Below are 19,045 nucleotides of genomic sequence, written 5' to 3'. Positions count from 1 at the left end.
TTTCCAGTGTTAAAAGAACTGTGCGTTGTTGGCATAACCCCACTGGATTTGATTTATTAAAATTTTGTTTATAATTTTTGTATCTATGTTCATGAGGGATATTGGTCTGAAATGTTCTTTTCTTGTCATGTCTATGAGTAACCCTATCATGTAATGAGCTAGGATATATTTCTTCCTCTTCAATTTTTTTGAAGAGTTTCGTAGACTTGATATTATGTCTTCCATAAATGTTTACTAGAATTCACATTTAAAACATCTGGGCCTGGAGTTTCTTTGTAGGAAGGTTAACCACCATTTCAATTTCTATAATAGATATAGGGCTATTCAGCTTATTTTTCTAATTGATAATTTCATCTGCTCCATTATATCTAAGTTATTGAAGTGCTGTTTATAATATTGTCATAGATTTTTGTAATGATGTCCCTCCCATCCTGTTGTTGGTACATTTATTTTCTCTTTATCATGATCATCCAGAACCAACCTTTGGCTTCATTGGCTTTTTCCGTTTTTTGTTTTGTTTTCTGTTGCAGGGACCAACAAACTTTTTCTGTATCTTAGACTTTGTAGGCCAGAGTCTCATGGTTGCTGCTGTAGCACAAAAGCAGGCAGAGACAATACATACACGAATGGGTGTAGTTGTGCCAGTCAAACTTTATAAAAACAGGCTACAGGGTTGGGCTTGACCTATAAGCATGTAGTTTGCCAACCCCGGTTCGTCTGTTCCTTAACTTCTACTGTGATCTTCATTATTTCCTTTCTTCTGATTACTTTGGGTTTAACTTGCTCTTCTTTTTTCAGTTATTTAAGGTGGAAGCTGAAGTCATTAATTTTGAGACCTTGCTTCTTTTCTAATACAAGTATTTAGTGCTATGAATTTTCCCTTAAGTAATGCTCCACCCCACAAAGTTTAGTATGTTGCATTTTTATTTTTATTCAGTTTGAAATATTTTCTGACTTTTATTTCTTCTTTGCTTTGTGTGTTATTTATCAGTGTGTTTTTCATTTCTCAAATATTTAGGGATTTTCAAGATATCATTCTGGGCTTGATTTCTAATTTAATTTCATTGTGGTGAGAGAACATACTTTATATGACTTGAATCCTCTTCATTTTTTGAGACTTGTTTCAAGGCCCAGAATTTGGTCTAGTTTGGTAAATGTTCCAGGTGCACTTCTGCTATTGTTGGCTATTGGGTTCTATAAACATCAGTTGGTTATTAGTGTTATTCAGGTGTATTAGATTAAATCTCCTTGTTACTCCAGTCCCAGCCAGAAGCCCAAAGTAAATGAAGACGTGTATCCTTTGAATTTTGTTTTGTTTTAATTGATTTCAGAGAGGAAGGGAGGAGAAAGAGATAGAAACATCAGTGATGAGAGAGAATAATTTATCGGCTGCCTCCTGCACGCCCCCTACCGAGGATCCAGCCCACAACCCGACATGTGCTCTGACCAGGAATTGAACCGTGACCTCCTAATAATTATTCATGGGTCAACACTCGAAAACTGACCCACACCAGCTGGGCTAGCCTGAGTTTTGACCAATGTATACATCCATGTAACCCAAACTATATTGAGACTTGCTGGGGTTTTTTAAATATATTTTTTATTGATTTCAGAGAGAAAGAGAGGAGAGAGGGATAGAAACATCAATGATAAGAGAGAATCATTGATCGGCTGCCTCCTGCACACCCACACCGGGGATTGAACCCGCAACCCAGGCATGTGCACTGACCGGGAATCAGACTGTGACCTCCTGGTTCATAGGTCAACACTCAAACACTAAGCCATGCTGGTCAGGCGAGACTTGATATTTTAATAACTGGTAGAACTAATTCCCGCTCATTGTGTCCCCCCCCCCCCCCCAGTTTCTCAGATTATTTAATTTGTTTACCTAGTTGTACATATAAACTGTAGAACTGCCCAATTCTGGACAAAGAGTTGATTGGGCAGTTTGTATTTTTATTGGGAATATGTTACATTAATCAGTTAATGTTGTTGAGTCTTCCTATCTAAGAACTGAGCTTTCCACTTATTCCAGTCTTTGGGTCTTTCCTTTAAGGTTTTTCATGTACGTATAGTAAATATACAGATAGAAGAAGATGGGGCACAATAGCTGCAAGACAGCAGTTACTTCCAGGAAGGGAGGATGAAATGTAGCAGAATGGGGTTTTTTTGTTTGTTTTAAATATTTTATATGATTTCAGAGAGGAAGGAAGAGGGAGAGATAGAAACATCAATGATGAGAGAAAATCATTGATCAGCTGCCTCCTGCATGCTCCCTACTGGGGATTGAGCCTGCAACCCAGGCATTTGCCCTTGACTGGAATCAAACCTGGGACACCTTTTTTTCCCAGGCCAACGCTCTATCCACTGAGCCAAACTGGCTAGGGCTAGCAGAATGTTTATTTTAGTGCATCTTGTTGATGGGCACAGGAATGTTTCTTATAAAAACTATTTTTCTGCTCTAGGCAGTTTTGCTCAGGATAAAGCATCAGCCAGTATTTGATTCCTGTCAAGGGCATATACCTCGGTTGCAGGCTCAATCCCTGGCCCTGGTCGGGAGTGTGTGTGGGAGGCAACCAATTGATGTGTATCTCTCACATCCATGTTTTTCTCCCTCGTTTCTCCCCCTCCCTCCCACTCTCTAAAAATCAATGGAAAAAATATTCTTGAGTGAGGATTAACAACAACAACAAAAGAAACAACACATCTATTTTTCTATATGTTTGAGAAATTTTATTTAAAAATTTAAGCCCGGGTTTAATTGGTTGGAGCATTACACCAAAAAGGTTGTGGGTTAAACTCAAGGTCAGGTGCGTATGGGAGGCAACTGATCCTTGTTTCTCTTTCACACTGATGTTTCTCTCTCTCTCAAAATTAATAAATATATCCTTGGATGAAGATTTAAAAAATTGGCCCTGGCTAGTGTGATCAGTGGTTAGAGCACTGTCCCGTGCACTGAAGGGTCTCGTGTTCCATTCTGGGTCTAGGGCACGTACCTGGGTTGAGGGTTCGCTCCCTGGTGCCTATGGGAGGCAACCAATTGATGTTTCCCTCTCTTCCTCTCCTCTCCTCCCTCCCTCCCTCCTTCCTTCCCTCCCTCCCTCCCTCCCTCCTCCCTTCCTTCCCTCCTTCCCTCCCTTCTATTCTCTCTGAAAAAGCAATGGGGAAAAATATCTTCAGGCTAGAACTAACAAAGAAAATTAAAAACAAATTTAGAAGTTGAATCAATTTTAATAGAAAAATTTATTGCAAATAGTGACTCTTCATATTACAGTAGTTTATTCTGATAAACCAAATGACCATAATTTGTGTATTTTGGATATAAAACTATACTTTTTTAAAACTATATAATACATTTTCCAGTGTGATGACATTTCAAGGAGGAAAAGATTGCATTCACAATAAATATCATTATCCCTGAGCACATAGACTTAAAATAAGGATTGTCCAAACACCTTTCCATGGTGCAGCGGTCCCTAAACAAGGGTTTTCCCTCCTTTGTCCCTTATCACTGGGTGACAGTCACGAGAGTGAAGCCTTTCTGGAATGTTTGTACAGACTCACCATTAAGGATACTAATGATTTAAACCCAAAGCAGTCACAGTGGAATGTTGAAACTGTGCAAAGCTCTAAGTTTGCACTTTAATCTCTGCAGCCAAAGTCAAAAGCACAACATTGAAATTGCTTTTGCTTTATCATTGTGTTTTAGTCATTCTTTGCTGAGAGCCCCCATGATCTGATTTCACCAGTGACTAAGCACAATTGGAAATTACCTTGGACTAATAAAGGTGTAGTCTTTTCCAGCATGTCTGTTTCCCCAGCATCTGGCTCATATGTCCAGGGGTGCATGGCCAATGAACCATAGAAAATTATGGCATCACAGTGGCTTAAGTTTAAAAGACGCTCTTTCAAAATGAATTTCAGAAAAACAAGCAGTCTAGACAGAGAAGGATGCTGAAGTTATTCTACAGATGAGTTTGTTGAGAGCTCTTACTTTTTCTTCCAAGATTCGGTTTTCTTTCTCAGCCCCTCGTTGCTTCTCTTCAGTGATCTGAAGTGCTTTCATCAGGCGAGCATTTTCCACATAGAGCTCCTTGAGCAGCAAATCGGATTTTGTGTTCTTCTCAAACTAGAGAGGGAAGAAAGCCATACTTTATTGTGAATCTAGTGCAGAAATGCTATACAACCCTTTTACTCTTCCATCTTTATTCAAACCATATTTTGGGATTCTTACAGATCTGATACAAACATTGGATGTCATAACAATTTTTGTTATCTTGGCATGAGACAGGAAATTGAGAATCTGAGGAACTATGTGGTAGAGAACATTTAAATCAACTTTATCAAAGATTTTTACCATGAAATCACATGAAAGGCCAAAATCATAGGTCTCAAAAAGAACTATTCCAGGCAATGTAAAACAAGGAAACTGTCAAGAGTGCCAAAAATGTGTTGTTCATCCAAGTGTGCTCCGTAAGCCCATCCTGTCACCCAGGTCACTGAGGCACTGACTCACCCTCACAGACCGGTGCAGTCACCACACACAACAGCCACAGGGACACAAGGCCTCTAGTCATGAATCCTTGTTCAAGATACAAAGGCATGGACGTCCTGACCTTGTGCTTCTTAAGTCAACACTGAAATCATTCATTCACAGAGCACCCCTCATTGCCAGGCACTGCCCTGGCAACAACCCTTCTCTCATGGAGCACACATTCCAGTGGACAGAGGCAGATCAGAAACACATGTAGTGTGTCAGGTGGTGAGAAGTGCTAAGAGGAAACCCAGACAGCTGAGGAGGGTTCCGTTTTGGTTAGGGAGGACAGGGTGTGTCTCTGGGTGACATGTGAACAGGTCTGAATAAGGCACGGGAGTCAGTCCCGAGGCTGGCTAGGCCTGAACATTCCAGGCAGGGGGAGGAATAAGTACGAAGAGCCAGCGGTGCATGCTGTGGGCGACAGGATGGCCAGCAGGCCTGTGACGAGGGCATGGTGGCGGGAGGCCTAAGGAGAGGAAACACCGACCAGGCTGCCTGTGCAGGGCCCAGATCCTGCAGAACCTTTGAGGCACGGTAAAAGCTCTGCCTTTTACTCAGGGACCTGGGAAAACGGGTTCCCAGCAGAGGAGGGCCAGCGCCTCAGCCACATTTGGTGAGGACTATTGCTGCTCCGGGGCTGGAAACAGATTCGAGGAGGAAATAAGACATGCCAGTTAGGATGCCAAAGATGAGGGCGAGAGCAGTAGGGGCGGGGCTGTCTCCACTCGGAAGGCGGAACTGGTGGACTAGATGGAGACAGGGTGGGTGGGGGGAGGAGCCCACTGCACCCCAAGGGTTTGGGTTTAAGTCAATGGCAAGTGAACCAAGACAACTCTTTGAAGGTATTTCTGTGAAGAGCAGAGAACTGGTCAGATCAAGCCTCCGAAGGTTTGTGTTGGGTGGCAGCCAGGGCCCCAGAGGAAGGAGGAGATGGGGTGGTCCAGGCAAGGCGACACAGGCCAGGTCTAGGTGTGCATGGCCCGAGTACAGTGCACATTCGTTTCGGGCACTTCGGGGTCTCCCAGGGACAGCTGCGAGGAGAGAGAAGAGGTGGGGGAGGTCAGAAGGGAGGGCAAGGGCTCAGAGTGCTAGCAAGCCAGGAGGTGTGGGCAGCGCTGGTGGGCAAAAGCCACAAGAGTAAACTAGAACTGGTTTTGCCAGGTGAGGAAGCACACAGTGTGCAAATGAGTGACTATAAGGGGAGTCAGACTCTGACACGGGGAGGAAAAGTGAGGACCAGGGAGAGTGAGGGTCAGTGGGTGGCAGAGCAAAGCCAGGAGGTTAGACAAGGAGGGGGACGGGCCTCCAAGAGTGACTCAGCCTGGGAACTTCCCACGAAGATTCAGGAACAAGAGGTGACACAAATGTTTCATCGGCTCAGGAGCTCTCGGATAAACATACTTGATTACTATGTAATACAAATGTTTCTACAGATTCTCACATTTCTCGTAGCTTCTTCTAGCACTACAAAAGAACTTTCGGGAGTAGCTGGCATTTGCCTTTGCATCTCTTCACCTTCTAGCCTTGCCTCCCCTCTCAACACTCCCTGTGCAAGTATGTTCCACTGATTTAACTGCTGGCTGGGCGAGATTGTAAATGCTCAGGGCAGCTGTGATCTTCTTGTTTTTTTCTCTAGCAGCCCAGGTTATCTCCCTGCCCCCAATGGTGATTTTTAAAAAAATACAAATCAGCCTGGCTGGCATGGCTTGGTGGTTGAGCATTGATTGACCTATGAACCGGGAGGTTGCGGTTCAATTCCCAGTCAGGGCACATGCCCTGGTTGCAGGCTCAGTCCACAGTGTGGGGCGTGCAGGAGGCAGCCCATCAATGACTCTCTCATCATTGATGTTTCTATCTCCCTCTCCCTTCTTAAAAAAAGAAAGAAGAAAAAAAGTATATATATATATATATATATATATATATATAGATCAGATCATGTTCTTACTTAAACTCTTCCAATAGCTTCTAATTATCTATACTACATAATAAAAACCCAGTGACCATTAAGGCAGAACGACTGCTCGACCAGTCACTATGAGGTACATTAACCACCTCTCAGTCCCCTTCCCCAGGCGGCAGGCTCCGATCGCCTGATGGCAAATGGGGACCTGGGGTGGGTGGTGGGGGATGCAGGTAGCGCCAGGCCAAGGCCCCAGTCCCGCCAGTTGCCCCACACACAGAGGGCGACCCACAGCGGGGGTGGGGCCAGTGAACAGGCAGGAACAGCCAACCTCTCGGTCCCTCTCCCTGGCTGTCAGGCTCAGATCGCCCGATGGCGAATGGGGAACCGGGTGGGTGGCAGTCAGGGAAGATGGCCCTGATCGCAGGCTAGGCCTAGGGACCGTACCCACGCACAAATTTCATGCGCCAGGCCTCTAGTCTATATATATATATATAAAAGCCTAAGTGACCGTTACAACTAAACAACCATGACTGGTGGATCAGTCACTATGATGCACACTGACCACCAGGGAGCAGATGCTCAACACAGGAGCTGCCCCCTGGTGGTCAGTGTGCTCCCACAGCCAATCTCCTGCAGCCAGCCAATCACCTGTGGTCCCTCCTGCCCCGACCACCCCTCGCTGCCAGCCGTCCCCTATCAGCCCCTGGTGCTAAACCATTCATAGACGACCTGCTTCTGGGTTGGGGTTTCATATGTAGCAGAACAGCTCCCTGTTGCAATCTATTGAAAGTCAGCCCTCACCACAAGGGTTTGTCTTGCTCCCATGCTCTCCCTTCCCCGGGGGCTGCCTGCCCACCATGGTGGCAGCACAGCGGTGAGGAAAGGAGTGAGGGTGGCAGGGAACCATGCAGTGGCGGGGCAGTATCGGCATCCGTTCCTTCCGAACCCGGATCGGCAACCATCACCTCCTTCCCCGACCCCACCAGGGCCTTCAGGCCCCAGGCTGGGTTGGGGAACCAGGGATGGGTGGCAGCAGACGCAGCCCCTTTCACAGGGGGTGCCGAGGACCAGCTCCCTCCTTGGAGCTGGCAGCCAAGCCAACCTCCCTCGGTCCTTCCCCCCACACCCCCGCTGCAGGAATTCATGCATCGGGCCTCTAGTAATTAGAATAAAATCTGAACTACTGACTTTGATGGGACCCTGCCTACCTGCTCCTGCCCATCAGTTCACACCAGCTACAATGACTCCTCCCTTGCCATGCCTGGTCCCATCTAAGGACATTTACCTGCACTGCTCCCTCTGTGGAATGCACCTTGTTGGGGATCTACATGTCCCCCACCACATGTGGAGACTGTCCCAGTGATTGGAGGTGCTATTGGCATTTAGCACTATAATGCACAAGGCAGTCCCACCCAATACGCATTCTCCCTTCTAAAATGCCAACCTGGCCTCTGTTGGGGGACACAGCTAGACCTTCCCATGGCTGGGCCATCAGGTGCCTGTCCCCACACCATGTCCTGACCATCCTCACCAAATCCCCACCATCACTATTTCCTTTTCTTCAGAGCACTTCTTACAACCTGAGGTCATTTATGTTATCTGTCTCTGTCTCTGCCTTTAGAGTGTAAGGTCCTTGAGGGCTTCTACCTAGGACAATGCCTTGATATTTAACAGGTGCTTGGGGTGACTGAATGAACAAATGAAAACAGACATTTTTTCTGAGATTATATGAACACCTCAATATCTTAAAACAATTTCCAAAAGAAAATGAGCACAATGTACAAATGTAATGTAGGGTATGTATAGATTTAGTAAAATCAGTTTCCTATTGATTGCTTTTAATTGTTAATCTGAAAAATATTCGTACAATCAGATTCTAAAAATGAAGTTTAGGCAGAGCCTCAGAATCATTGGTTCCAAATGAACACCCATAAAAAGAAAAAAAAATGTTCTGAAAGAGGATATTGGCATGTACTGACAGAAGCCCCTCACTCACCTGCTCTCCCAGCTCACCCACTTTTTCTTGCAGGAGCATTTCCATGTTCTTCAAAATCATTTCCACCTCTTCCACCTGCTCTTCTGTATCTTTAAGCTGCTTTTTATGTTCTTCCTGCCACAAAAGAAGGTTACACACCAACATTTTACATTTTAAAAAGAATCATCTCAGGCTTATTTATGAGTGGAAATTAGCTAAAATGTACAAATATGAGCGTGACTATTGATAACCTTTCATCTGTATAGAGTAAGTTAAAAAAATGTTCTGTCACAAACCACAAAACTGTTATTACTTTTTGTAGTTCAAGAATTAGCAGACCGCCCTATCTGGTTTCACTCAGTGGACAGAGTGTCGGCCTGTAGCCTGAAGGGTCCCGGGTTCAATTCCGGTCAAGGGCACATGCCCAGTAGGGCGCATGAGGCAGCCAATCAATGTTTCCTCTCCCTCTCCCTTCCTCTCTGAAATCAATAGAAGTATATTAAAAAAAGAAGAAGAAGAATTAGCAGACTAAGTATTCCTAAAGAATTTCTGATCAAAATTCCTTGTTTTGTCGTTAATCTATTATAATTTATCATTATCTCTAGCTGAACACTTTTGCATAATGCTGAAAGGTTATTTGATGTAGAATTTATGCTTTACAAACATTAGATTTTACCCACCTTTCAAGTCTTGCTCTAATTTTTGCCCTCTGGTTCCTGATCTCCACATCCCTCCTGCCTTGAACTTTTCCTCATGAACTGTGTTACTCAGGATCAGGCTACTTTCTCAGGCTTTTAAATGAAACACTTAAACAGGGGCACACGCTCCACAGACAATTCAACCACTTTAGAAGTGCTAACTCATCGATGCTTCACAATAATGCTTTGAGGCTGGTATCGGAATTTTACAGATGAGGAAAGTGGAGCACAGAAAGGTTAAGTAACTGGCCCAAGGTTACTCAGCTGGGAGGTGGGGGAGCCACAGTCCGTCTCCGCAGGCGATGCTCTGAGCCAGCGCGTCCTGCTGGCCTTTAAGGCAGTGACTCTTTCTGCGTCTCTAGTGCCTGGCACTCAGCAGGCTCCTCAGGTCGATCCTGTTACCTGGCTGACCGCTTGTCCCACGGCCATCCTCCTCCCACCCTCCCTCCAATCCTTGCTATTCTTTATTTTTTAATCCTCACTTGAGTTTTTTTCCATTGATTTTTTTTAGAAAGAGAGTCGAAGGGAGGGAGGATTGGGAGAGAAAGAGAAACACTGATGTGAGACACATGAATTGGTTGCCTCCCACACAAACCCCCACTGTGTCCGGGAACCAAACCTGCAACCTTTCGGTCTGAGGGCCGATGTTCTAACCACTGAGCAAACCAGCCAGGGTGACCTTGCTGTTCTTAAACATGCCAAATACATACCCACTTCAGGGCCATTTCACGTGTTGCCCCGCTGCCTACAGTCCTCTTTCCCCAGGTAACTGGATGGCTTGCTGCCTCAACAACTTCAGACGTTGGCTCAAGAACCACCTTCTCTAGCTATCCTATTTAAGATTGCAAGACCCCCCACTCCACCGCACTCACCACCATCTGACATGCTATCCACATGATTCATTTTTTTATTTTTAGGCTCCCTACCACCACTATAATTTGGCTCCAGATTTTCACCTTGTGTGTCATTCCTGTATCTCCAATACCTAGATCAGTGTGTACCCAATAAGTAACTTCTGTATTCCTTATGTGCCTTTGGGTGGATTTTCTTTTCCGTCTGCATAAAAGTTTAAGATTGTTTTTTTAATTAGGTGCATCATTTGGAAACGGAGTGTTTATATGAAAATCTAGTTTTTAGCTTTTCTTTGAAATCAGGAGCACTGAAATGCAGAAGCTACACAGCTGAGGAGCAGCACCCATTGCCTCACTCACAGCCTCTCCTCTCCACCTTTCAGGCCCTGTAAGCATTCGTGTGGGGCCCCTAACGGTTAGCCATGGGCCTACCGCAGCCTCTGCAGCCTACAAGGACAGACTGCAGCTGAGAGGAACTAGGCCCCCAGGCTGAAGAGACCTTCAGGATCAGCTCACTCAGGGCCTCCCAGAGAGGCTCCCTGCACCTCTCACCACCCTGGTCCTTCCTCAGCATCTGTTAAGAGTCCTCATTATTCACAGTGGAAATTGGGGTCCCACAGCTTCTGTACAACCAGTTCTCATGGAGGTAGGATGGCTGTTGGGCCATCTTCCCCTTGGCACTAGGACAGTTTTAGGCTGAGTGACCCATGATCCAACCTCTCCCTCCCCTACACCATCAGCTGGAATCTCAGGGCTCTTGTTCCCACTCACCCGCTGTCGCCTCCCTTCCTCCTGCTGGAGGCTGCACTCCTGGCAGAGCTGCTGAGCTGCCCACTGCTCCCATTCCAGCAGCTGCCGCAGCTCTGCCACGCAGCCCACAGGCACGCTCTGCTCCGTCTGCTTCTGCAGCTGGTGGACGTCCTGCAAGGGCTGGTCAGGGCTCAGGTTGGCTCCGTGCAGCTGTACCAGGGAAAAGGCCACAACAGCTTTAGTGTGACTGCTGAGAGTTACAGGGTCACTGCCAGACACGAAGGACTGTTTAAGGACACCCTACAACTGGAAGCACAAGGAAGGCATCTGCTCTCCTTTGTGGTCCCCGCATCTGCAGCAAAATGCAGAATTTGTAAAGGGCTTATTCATTGGAATTCTGACAGCAAAACTCCCAGGTAGCCAGAGCTGCACAGTGAGAGGAAAAGTTGTGCCTGTGATCCTCAGAATGACGCTGAGACTTCACACTGGATCCACGGGAGATCACGGTATATGCTGTCCAGTTCTACCGACCAGCATGCCTCATTGGAGCCTGATTCTTTAAACACTATATAACCCACGCAATCCAGACATGGTAATAATCTAAGAGGAGAATTTACACTTCTGAGACCTGCTGAGGCCAGGGTCACAGGGTAAGTAGCACACAATGAGAGCAGAAGGAAACTGGGCAGCAGCTGTGGGATGAAGCTCCCCAGCCACAGAGGACTGCCCAGAGCTCATGGAGTTATGCTGAGTCCTCAGGATTGAACTGCATATCATGTGGCCAGTGTTTTCACTAAGCAAGCGGGAGGTCAGATCCAAACGCCATTTACTGGTAATTCACTCTGGCCCTGGGGGCTTCATCTAGAATACGCACCATTCCCTCGGCCCCTAAAAGAACTGGCCACACAGCCCTCATGCACCTCTGAGGCTCTATCAAATGTCACACTCAGGAGGGTATCTTTGCTCGCCTGATATATGTCATCAGTTTGGCTCAAAGACACTCTTACAAAAATTTCAAAAATGTCACACTTAGGGCAGGTCTCAAAGCGGCCACGTGGCCAGAGAGAAAGGGCGGGTGCCACCCAAGAGTGAGCAGCTGCAAACCTCCAGCCCAGGTTCCTCTCAACAGTCACTGCTCACCTCACATCTCTGGAGGGCCACCTGAGGGACCACGTCATCACTGACACACAGCAGTTCCAGGACAGCAGTCATCCCGGAGACATGCCCTGGTGCACGCTTCCTTTGAACACACGGCCTTACCCTCCTCACTGCCGCCTTTACAGCCACCCCGTTCTCTGAATTGGTGCCTGACATGGACCTTTACTGCGGGGAGAGCAGGGGAGTCCCTGCAGCGTTACTTTGCAACTATCTACACGGGCAACTAGCCCATAAGCATCCACAAGCTGAATCCTGTCCAGTCCTTTTCACCTCCCTCTTCATGGAAGTGAGACGCAGATGGAGCTGGCCCAGCTCCAGAGCGCACAGGCGGCTCTTTCTCCTCATTGAGAATTGGGCGCTGAGCCCCTCCCTCATTCACAGGTGGGGACTGTGCCGTCACCCGCTGACCGGTGGGCTCTGAGCCCTCCCCTCGAATCCAGGCTGGACCAACAGAATGTTGGATTTGGTCAGCATGTTTTTAAAAAAACAGCACGGGACCTCCCTTGGCCTCATCCAAGCCCCCCCACCCCCCAACCCCCACCCCCCGCTAGTGCCTGTCCCACCTGCTCGGCTCTGTGACCTCCCAGATGTTCCTCCTCAGAACCATCCACGGATGCACCAGTGATAACAATGAGTCCGTCCCACGTATCTCCACACCCACCCTCCCACAGCACACCCAGAGGTGCCTTAACTGCTCTGTAGGTGCCTCTACTTCCCTCCTCTGGGCTTCATCGGTGTGGTCTTGGGGGGAATCTTCTAAGTCACAAAGAAGCTCGTGCTGCGCAGAGTAAGTCAGGTAACTTCTGCCTGTGACGCTGGCTGACTCAGCCTCAAAGGGCTCAAACTGGCCAAGGCTATTTCTCAAGGGTCCTTTCAGACTTAAAAACAGAGAAGGGAACCCCCAAATACAGAGGTTCCCCTGGGAAAGTTCTTGTTTGCAGTGGGAAAGCTCACAGCCGACAGGATCCCCCAACAGCCTTACAGGGCCCCACACCCAGGCTGACCCCTCTGCAGCTTTGGGCATCTTGCCCTCACACCAGGCAATCGCGGCTGGGCAAAAGCCAGTAGGGGAACCTGCAAGGAGGCTCAGAAGAGGCAGGCACTCGGGTGCCACATTCAGGTGAGGCTGATGCTGGGACTGAGGCCACATGCGTTAAGACCCCTTCCATACCATGCTTAGGGTGGTCTCTCCCATGGCCCCTCTTTCCTCCCTACAGCCCCCTGGCCCTCTAAGAGCACCCTACACGAGTCTGCACTGGGCTCTCAGTACTCAGGATCCCTCCTACTGTCACACACCTGTATTCCCTCCCCCTCTTGAGCCTGGCTCTCCCAGGAAGAACTGGCGACCCACTCTGTGTCCCTGCAGCTCACACTGTCAGGGCACCCTGAGGTTCCTATTCGCAGCTGCGAGATCCCTGCCTCCCTGTCTCAGCACCTCGTGAGCCTGGCACGTGCTGGATAAATGCTGGAGCAGGAGAGAGTGGGAGCCAGCAGACAGGGACATGCAATTTGAGGGCTTCACTGCGCATGTAAACGTGTGTGAGACGAGGGCATGGAGATCCTCACCCATGGGGTCTACTCTGCCCCGGGGCCTGGCTGGCTGCTTGGATCTGACACCACCTCCCCTCAGAGGCTACCCTGAAGCTCTGCTCTGGCTCCTTGGTTCTATAAAGGGCACCAAAGACATGCTCCCTGAGAGACAGCTCTTCACACGGCTGCTCAAGGTCACCCAACTCTGGACTAGGCTTGACTTCAGTCCTGGGCCTGCTAAGTGCCCCACTGGCTGTGCAATCTCAGGCCGACTCGAAAACTCCTCTGGGATGGATCAGTCCCAGCAACGCTCTGTCAGACTGACTGCATTGACTCTCCTTCCCAGACGGACCCAGCGCCTCAAGGTCATCACATGCACCTTCCCAGACGGGACCCAGCATCTCAGACCATCACACACACCTTCCCAGCAGGACCCAGCATCTCAGACCATCACATACACCTTCACAGCAGGACCCAGCGTCTCAGGCCATCACATACACCTTCCCAGCAGGACCCAGCGTCTCAGGCCATCACACACACCTTCCCAGACAGATCCAGCATCTCAGGCCATCACATACACCTTCACAGCAGGACCCAGCATCTCAGGCCATCACATACACCTTCCCAGCAGGACCCAGCATCTCAGGCCATCACACACACCTTCACAGCAGGACCCAGCATCTCAGGCCATCACATACACCTTCCCAGCAGGACCCAGCATCTCAGGCCATCACACATACCTTCACAGCAGGACCCAGCATCTCAGGCCATCACATACACCTTCCCAGCAGGACCCAGCATCTCAGGCCATCACACACACCTTCACAGCAGGACCCAGCATCTCAGGCCATCACATACACCTTCCCAGCAGGACCCAGCATCTCAGGCCATCACACATACCTTCACAGCAGGACCCAGCATCTCAGGCCATCACATACACCTTCCCAGCAGGACCCAGCATCTCAGGCCATCACATACACCTTCCCAGCAGGACCCAGCATCTCAGGCCATCACATGGACCTTCCAAGACGGGACCCAGCGTCTCAGGCCAGCATGTACACCCACCTGGTTTCGACTTTCTTCAAGGGTCTCTCTCAGTTGTGACCATGACAGTCTCAGGCTCTGGCATTCCTGATTTATGAGTTCAAGTTCAAGTTCGAGTTTTTTAATTTGGTCACCCTGTTTTAAAAATAATCAACCTCCTGAGTGTAAGCAATAGCAACTTGATACATGTTTAATGTAGAAATGTCAGAATATTACAGAAGGACAGAAATTGCAAAATTTAAACCACCCATGCTCCCAGCAGCCCAGAACCCCACCTGACATTGTGCTGTCATCCTCTACACACAGCATTTTTACCATAAGACTGGTACAGTGTCATATGCTGTGCTTTTCTCATTATATCTTTCATTTTCCCACGACATTAGATATTATTTGAAAACATGGATTTTAACAGCTTTCAGTTAAATTTACTGACTCATTCAGTAAACTGTTGATGGATGATTCAAGCAGATTCCAATTCTGTTTTGCTATTACAAATACCACAGCAACGAAAACACTTCCAGCTCAGTCTTTCCACAATACTCCAGTGAAATGCCCATAAGAATCATGAAGTCAGTCAGAGGATACTGACATTCTTGAGGCTCTTGATACATAGTTTGCCCAACTGCCCTCCGGAGAGGCTGACAATTTTACTCTTTTACCATCAGAATGTAACTCCTTTCTGCTGCCTGGGGACTTGCAAAAGCTGCTGAAGTCCACATAGTTCCCAGGGCTTGCCTGCTAGGTGCCTTACTCTCACCTGCGGGCAGTGCCTACCTCTTGGCATGTTAGGGCTGCTCCTGATATGTGTTGGGCTGCCTCTCCTATGTGCCCGCCCCTCTCTACCCCACTGACCTGGCCAGTACTCACCTGCACCTCCTCCCTGCGTCCAGCCTCCTCCAATCTCTGTGTTAACAGCTGAATGGTGATGCCATTGTTCTCAATGTGGGCCTGCTGGCTAGAGGCCTCCTCTCCAAGCTGAAGGACCCTGTGGTTGAGCTGAAGCAATTCATCATTGCATTTCTGACTCTAGAACAAAAGGGATGAAATAGATGAAAAAGTTATTATTTTTTTTTAACCAACAGCTCAATTCAGATCATTTCAGTGATTCTCAACCAGGAATGCTTTTGTTTCCCAGGGGACATTTATAATGTCTTGAGACATTTTTGGTTACCACCTGTGGTAAGAGGACTGCTACTGGCAGCTAGTGGGTGAGGTACTCAGCACCCTGCAATGCAGAGAATGATCGAGCCAGTGCACGCGCAGGAAACGCCTCTACCCCTAGGAAAAAGGAGCCACATCTGGAAAACCAGGGGTGGGTATTTGCCATGAAGATCCAAACCACTGTTCTGAAGACCTTTCACATTTTTCCCATTTCTTCCAGTTATTTCTAACATTATTTTAAGCAACTTGAAGGAAAAACCCTAAATGAAATTTATAAATCTCCTCAAAATACCCTCTGATCTTTTTCATTAAACACATAAATGCAGCTTTTAGTAGGGTATAGGAATTGATTAAACTGTGTGTTTTGCTTTTTCTAAATAACCACCACCCAGCAGATACTGGGTGCTGAACAAAGTTCATTGGATGGATGTGCAAATGCACTGAATTGAAACAGCAACTAGGAAGTCCCGCCTTCAGAGTGGGTTAGGGGCTGAGGTAGGTAGGCAAGGAGAAGGTGGGTATGGTTATAAAAACATGAAGTGTCCTTGTGGAATCGGAACTATTTGGTATCTTGACTGGTGGTGGATATATGGACCTACACAGGAGGTCACGGTTCGGTTCCCTGTCAGGGCACATGCCCGGGTTGTGGGCTCAATCCCCAGTGTGGGGCGTGCAGAGGCAGCCAATCAATGATTCTCTCATCATTGATCTTTCTATCTCTCTCTCCCTCTCCCTTTTTCTCTGACATCAAAAATAAGTATTTTTAGCCCTAACCAGTTTAGTTCAGTGGATAGAGTGTCAGCCTGCGGACTGAAAGATCCCAGGTTCGATTCCAGCCAAGGGCATGTACCTTGGTTGCGGGCACATTCCCAGTAGGGGGTGTGCAGGAGGCAGCTGATTGATGTTTCTCTCTCATCAATGTTTCTAACTCTCTATCCCTCTCCCTTCCTCTCTGTGAAAATCAATAAAATATATTTAAAAATATATATATGTATTTTTAAAGAGAAAGAAATAGGGTCTTTAAAGAGGTGTTTAAAAAAAAGCCTCTAAAAAAAAAAGAGGTGTTTAAGGTAAAAGGAAGTCATTCGAGTAGGCCCTAATCCAATATAATGGTGTCCTAATAAGAAGAGATAGGACAGCCCTAACCGGTTTGGCTCAATGGATAGAGCGTCGGCCTGCGGACTCAAGGATCCCAGGTTCGATTCTGGTCAAGGGCATGTGCCTTGGTTGCAGGCACATCCCCAGTAGGGGGTGTGCAGGAGGCAGCTGATTGATGTTTCTCTCTCATCGATGTTTCTAACTCTCTATCCCTCTCCCTTCCTCTCTGTAAAAAATCAATAAAATATATTAAAAAAAAAAAGAAGAAGAGATAGGACAGACACGAAGCAGGGAAGACCATGTGAGGACATAGGAGATGACAGCTGTCTCTAAGCCATCAGTAAATGATGGTAACATATTATAGCCCATTGAATAAAACATATGTGTAGGAATATAATGGTGTAAATAAATAAATAAATGGGGAGAAGAGAAAGTTCTTCCTTACACTGGAATACCAAATAATAAAACAAAAGGAATGGCGAGTTCGTCACCAATTGGCCACCATCAGAGTAATAACTGACTCCACCAAGAAACAAACGATGCTAAAGTAAGTGGGTGAGAGTTTGACGAAGAACAGAATATTCACATAATATCAAAGTGCCCACACATAAAATGCTCATTAATTACACAGGGAAAAGTGACTTCACTGTGGAGCAGCCTGGCCAGCACCACTAACCAAGAATTGTTAGTAATGGGACAAATCACTGTGCCCCTGGCAGGATGAAATGAGAAGAACACAGTATCATTTTTTATATTCTTTTTTTTTTTAAATATATTTTTATTGATTCCAGAAAGGAAGGGAGAGGGAGAGAGAGATAGAAACATCAATGATGAGAATCATTGATCGGCTGCCTCCTGCACGCCCCCTACTGGGGATTGAGCTCGAAACCCAGGCATATGCCCTCGACCGGAATCGAACCTGGGACCCTTCAGCCCACAGGCCAACGCTCTATCTGCTGGGCCAAACCAGCTAGGGCTCATTTTTTTATATTCTTACCAAAGATGCATTATCTAAATCTAATCACAAGGAAACATCAGATAAACTAAACTGAAGAACTTCATACAAAGTAACTGCTTGTTATCATCAAAAGTGCCAAGGTCCTAAAATCCAAGGGCGGACTGACAGAAGGGGACTAAATGCCAAGCGGGATTCTGAATGAGGGGCGGCTGGCAAAACGGAACAGGAGGAGACTGAGGCGGGGTCTGTACCACATTCATTTCCTGACTATTGAGGGATGAGGGGGGCGATGGGTCAGCAACTCCCTCAGATCTTCCAGAAAAACATTTCTCTTTTTCCTTTTAGTAAGTCTGACATTATTTCAGAATAATGAAGAAAAGGAGGGCGGCATTATGCCAGGGTCGGTACTGGACCTGTTTGTTGAGCTCCTCCATTTCGGAGCAGGCCTTCTCCTTGTCTCTCTTTAAAAGCTCAATTTCCTTCCTGTTGAAAAGCAAAATTAACAATATCACTTCGACCAGCGGTTTCTTTTTCCCCCGTCATCGCCCATGGTAACTGCAGCACCTTGGATCTGTGGCCACATACCACTGTCACACCTGCTCTTGGCACCCACAGCCACCACTCTGTTCCTACAGTACACTATTGCCACTGCTGATCCAAGCGGGTCCCAATCCTCAGAACCAACAGACGCTGCCAGTATTACAGAACAAAAGCCTCTATAACAGTGGTTCTCAACCTATGGGTTGAGACCCCTTTGGGGGTTGAACGACCCTTTCACAGGGGTCGCCTAAGACCATCGGAAAACACATATAAAATTACATATTGTTTTTGTGATTAATCACTATGCTTTAATTATGTTCAATTTGTAACAATGAAAATACATCCTGCATATCAGATATTTACATTACAATTCATAACAGTAGCAAAATTACAGTTATGAAGTAGCAACAAAAATAATTTTATGGTTGGGGGTCACCACAACATGAGGAACTGTATTAAAGGGTCGCGGCATTAGGAAGGTTGAGAACCACTGCTCTATAACATCCCTCAACTGCACCCATGAATCTCTCTCGGGCACAGCATGCGACTGTTCACTACCAACAGCATAAAGACCCAAAGAGCCCTACATCCACTAAGGTCTGTTGTCAAAGGGGGGCTGGCAGCAAATGTAGGGAAAAATGGTTCCTGGGGTGAAAAACTCTTAGATTTCAGAACTGCTATAATGTGATCGCAATCACTTGTTTGCCTACCTGTTCTGGATTCCATATCTTAATTAATCATGGCAATTTAATCAAATCAGTTCCACATTCTCAGCCTTTTAGAGCTGAGCTCATCTTCAATTTCAGAGCTAAAAAAAAGGCCAATCCACTGTCCTTGGATAA

The 19,045-nt window shown here is 47.0% G+C and overlaps 1 protein-coding gene across 1 annotated transcript in view; it reads right to left on the bottom strand.

Moving 5' to 3' along the window:
- Window positions 1-3,214: 3,214 nt before the first annotated feature.
- The window catches only part of NINL (ninein like), a 109,285-nt gene continuing 93,454 nt past the window's right edge, over window positions 3,215-19,045 (bottom strand). Inside the window, exons 18-23 of the mRNA XM_081098037.1 lie at window positions 18,077-18,146; window positions 15,314-15,472; window positions 14,468-14,581; window positions 10,736-10,924; window positions 8,437-8,550; window positions 3,215-4,129 (exon numbers count right to left, since the gene is read on the bottom strand). Of these exons, the coding sequence (XP_080954163.1) occupies window positions 3,938-4,129; window positions 8,437-8,550; window positions 10,736-10,924; window positions 14,468-14,581; window positions 15,314-15,472; window positions 18,077-18,146 (838 nt within the window). The 3' untranslated portion in view covers window positions 3,215-3,937. The remainder of the gene's footprint in view (window positions 4,130-8,436; window positions 8,551-10,735; window positions 10,925-14,467; window positions 14,582-15,313; window positions 15,473-18,076; window positions 18,147-19,045) is intronic.

Source organism: Myotis nattereri (assembly GCF_964212035.1).
Source record: "Myotis nattereri genome assembly, chromosome: 8".
NCBI classification, from domain to species: domain Eukaryota; kingdom Metazoa; phylum Chordata; class Mammalia; order Chiroptera; family Vespertilionidae; genus Myotis; species Myotis nattereri.
This window is presented reverse-complemented; position numbering and strand designations above follow the sequence as displayed.